This window comes from Protomyctophum bolini (assembly GCF_963924005.1).
Source record: "Protomyctophum bolini genome assembly, chromosome: 22".
NCBI classification, from domain to species: domain Eukaryota; kingdom Metazoa; phylum Chordata; class Actinopteri; order Myctophiformes; family Myctophidae; genus Protomyctophum; species Protomyctophum bolini.
In genome coordinates, this window is record NC_137883.1 from 10,297,541 (window position 1) to 10,301,835 (window position 4,295).

At 46.3% G+C, this 4,295-nt stretch overlaps 1 protein-coding gene across 1 annotated transcript; it reads right to left on the reverse strand.

Annotated features, from left to right (window-relative positions):
* Nucleotides 1-2,604: 2,604 nt before the first annotated feature.
* Nucleotides 2,605-4,083, reverse strand: LOC308309611 (signal recognition particle subunit SRP54-like; the record flags this gene model as incomplete). Its single annotated transcript, XM_080755520.1, has 1 exon — nt 2,605-4,083. One exon carries the CDS (start codon nt 4,081-4,083, stop codon nt 2,605-2,607), a length of 1,479 nt encoding a protein of 492 aa, XP_080611646.1.
* Between the last annotated feature and the right edge of the window lie 212 nt (nt 4,084-4,295).

A 4,295-nucleotide genomic window follows, 5' to 3' on the forward strand; every position in this document is an offset into this window, starting at 1 on the left:
GGGATGTCCCAAAGCACTGGGAGATGGCCGATACAGATGGAGACACGATAAGGTCCTTGCAGAAGTTGCCAAATGGACGGAACTGCAGAGGGCCATGGCCAACAAACATCAGGCACCACCACCAGAAGTCGTCCAATTCCAAAAGCAAGGAGATAAGGCTCCTAAGGCAAGGAGAGCTGCCAAGAAACCACCTTCCATTTTACACAGAGCTTCTGACTGGGAGATGCAAGTGGACCTGAAAAAGAAGCTTGTTTTTCCAGAAGAGGTGGCTGTGACTTCTCTCAGACCAGACATGATCCTACTATCCAGGACCACAAAAACCATCTTGGTAGCAGAACTAACAGTGCCCTGGGAGGACAGACTAGGCATCTCTCACCAATTGAAGAAAGCCAAGTACCAGGATTTGATTGATGAGGCTCTTATCAAAGGATGGCACGCATCCCTATTCCCCATCGAAGTTGGCTGCCGTGGTTTCCCAGCAACATCAGTGCGCTACTTCCTGCAGAAGATCAGGTTGGATCCCAAGCAACTGAAGAAAGCCACTGGGGAGATAGCCACTGTAGCCGAGACCACATCAAGATGGATATGGCTGAAGAGAGCCCACAGTTGGAACCCTGCAGGATCCTAGCCCCACTGACAACCAGTCAAGAAGCAGAAGGTATGCGGCCAGGTTCAGACCTGGCTCAGGGAGTAGGACGCCCCTGCCATGCATAGTCCCGAGTCCAGCTGCAGGGAGCGGCAGGGAGACGTCCCTGACCGCGGGCCCCACCATCCGGAGATGTTCTGGGATGAAAGGGGCGAAACATCAAGGAAGGATGGCTCCCAGCTGATGACCCTGACAGCTGGTACTCGCAATGCTCAGATCATCCATCCACCGAGGATTACCAACACTTGTAACCTGCAACACCTGTAAGTAGCTCTAGCAGATTCTGCTTGTAGCAAAGCATCTTCAATGTTTACTTCACCAATATAAGTACATATCTAAGAGGTTATGAGGCTGACACACACTCACACACACACACACACACATCGTTTGGATAGGACGACGAGGAGGATGAGGAGTGTCTGTTTTTATGTCGGCGACGCATTCATGACAGATAACACATCGTAGCAATTTACATGCGGCATATAGATTCATACTGGAGTTTTCATTTTCCACAAGCAGAGATACTGAGGATTCTAACCTACTGACACAGAGTTGTTTCCTCTGCAAGAACTAATGTGATTAAGCATGGCTGGTTGTGACTACTATTAACCTTATAAAATAATGTTAGAAAGACAATAAACGCAATGATTGACAACACAAGTACTTTATTCTCTCTGAGTGATAAATTACTACAGTGAAGAGTGCTGACCACAGATGTAACCAAACAGCCCAGGACATTTTATGGTTAATTTATAGTTAAAAATCACACTCGTGTGAAGTGAGGGTTGCCTTTTTTGCTTTTTTCCCAATTTACTGTTTCTTGTGAAGCTTTCTCCACATTGGTTACAGTTGTACAGTTTCTTTATCCTTTATCCGTCCTGGCTTAATTGTTTCTTGTATGAAACAATGTATAAATCAGCCACATGACAACTTACATAATATGAATTAGTCCCCTAAACAAACATTAAAGTCTATAGACTTGGCTGGCAAACAATGCACGTCATAAGTGCTCTAAACAGCCATATAGACTTGGCTGCCATATGATATAAACTTCAAAAGCCATGCATTGGAGGGGCTAGTTCCCCTCAATAATATGAAACCCCTAATTTGCACATGTCAAAGATGTCATAGGACAGGTAATTGACATCACAGACATGGGCAAATTAAGTCAGAGATCCAGATGGGACAAATGGGTCATTAACAGACCTGGTTTTGATTGATTGATATTTTTGAGGGGCCTCCTATGCACAGCTTTGTGTGTCTGTGTATACCACGGAATATGATGATTTATGATGATGATAAGAGTGCCCCTCGCTTCACAAGAGTGTGTGAAGCGAGGTATCCCTTTCGATGATGCAGCCATTGATTTGATTTCTTTCTTTAATCTACATTCTACAAGATTGGAAACTGAGCAACAAAAAAAACAGTGTTTTCATGTTAAATTAAAACAAGCATCAGCAAATATAAGGCATGACAGATAGGAGAGGAAAGCAATAGGTGTCTAGAGGGGCCTGTCTACTCTTCAACATGAGGCCCAGAGGTTTGTCCACTACAATGTCACTTCTTTACGTCAAAACGTTGTATTTGTTTTTTGCAGGGAGTCTGGTTGCCGCAGTGGTAATGTTCCTGCACACCACTGTAGAGGATACGGTTTGCAACCTCCACGGTGACTGGGCACTACAGCAAACAAAATGGCCCGTCTTCACGGGCGGAAAGCCATCTAGGCCTCCTTGTTTCTGTCAAGGCAGAGAGGAGAAATGTCGGGTACGTGCAAATGTATTTCACTTTTTATCACGCACAACATACTAATTCAATACGTCTTACCGAGTTCATCGTCTTAAATATCATTTATTTGACTCTCCTCTGAAACCTGAATCTCAAGTTTGTTTTCTCCTTTCTTTGAAAATACAAGTTCACAAAACGGACTGAGATGAGAACACGTGTCTTGCTGGGTGTGCTCACATGAACGGCATTAAGCCTTTCGTGTTCCCAGCAGCCCTCATCATGGACTGGATGCGACCGCTCATGCCGCCCATGCCACCCATGCTATTCAGGATTTTGGGACTCATCATCTTGGCCATCTGGCTGGTCATCTTAGTCATGTCTCCACTTTTTAAAAAGGCTCTGTTGCCTCCCATCTTCTTTGCCAGTTGGGAGAACTTTGTGTACTGGAGCAGCATCTCCTGGACGTCAGTGTTTGAGACCCCGGCCCCCCGAGCGACCCTCTGGATCCTGGTCTGTTTGCTGAGGAGCTTAGCGCCGTCCTTGTCGTCCAACTCTTGGTCGTTCATACTGTCCATGATGGTCATGAACTTCTTGAATTTCGTCATCATCTCCTGTTCAGTTCCTTTGCTCAGGATGTCGATGCCAAAACTTGGAATCATTCGTATAATCTGCCCAAACGGTCCCATCTTCATGATGTTTTGAAGCATTTCGTACATGTCTCGGATGGAGAACTGACCATGCATCAGTTTGTTCATGAGTTCTTCGTTGTTGTCGTCCAGTTTCAGCTCGTTGAACCTGTCAAACAGTCCTTCGATGTCTCCCATTCCTAGCAGTTTACTGATGAAGGGTTGCGTTTTAAAAGGCTCAAAATCGTCTATGTGTTCTCCTGTTCCAATGAAGATGATTGGGCTCTTAGTGGCAGCAACAGCACTAAGGGCCCCACCTCCTTTAGCGTGTCCGTCCAGTTTAGTAACGATGACCGAGGCCACATCCACTTTGTCTTTAAAAGCTTTAGCCTGAGACTCGCATGCCTGGCCAATAGATGCGTCCATCACATACACTATGTTGTCCGGCTGCACAGTGTTGGAGACCTGCAGCATCTCCTCAAACAGAGATTCCTCTTGTTTGTGTCGTCCACTCGTGTCGACAATGATGATCTCAAAGTTCTCCGATTTGAACCTCTCGACGCCCTCTGCCGCGATGATGACTGGGTCCATCTCGGTGTAACTTCCATAGAAGGGAATTCTGGCTTTTGTGGCGTTCTGTTTCAGCTGATCGAAGGCACCGGCTCTGTAGGTGTCGGCACAGATCAAGCAGGTCTTCCAGCCTTTTCTCTGGTAGAAGTACGCCATCTTGGAGCAGGTGGTGGTTTTGCCACTGCCCTGCAGACCTACCATCATGATGACGTTGTGCTTCCCTTTGGTTGGACTCCAAGCACTCGTGCCTGGATCGATCAGCTTCACCAGTTCTTTGAACAGGGCACATTGGATCATCCTCCTCTTGTTCATGCCAGAAGCCATCTCTTCCAGGACAATGGCAGACTTGACATTCTCCCGTAGCTGTTTGACGAGTTTGATGTTGACGTCGGCCTCCAACAGGGCTGCGCAAATCTCCTTCAGCATGGAGTTTATCACATCGTCGTTGATGATGGTGGCGTTACTGAGGGACCTCAGCGCCAAGGTGATCTTCCTCCCCAAGTCGGCTAGAACCATGGTGACGCGTTAGATGTCTCTCTTCTCTCCAAATAAAACCACGGAACAGGTGATCCTTTGAACTTTACTTTCTGATTCTGAGAGACTCTCTGAGGAAATTCTAGGTTCAAAGTGACTTGACAAGTAAATCACTGATGTTCTCAGATGGTATGTTGGTCGCCCCTCGACTATATATAGTCTACTGTAAAGGAATGTGACGTCATGGTTTATAA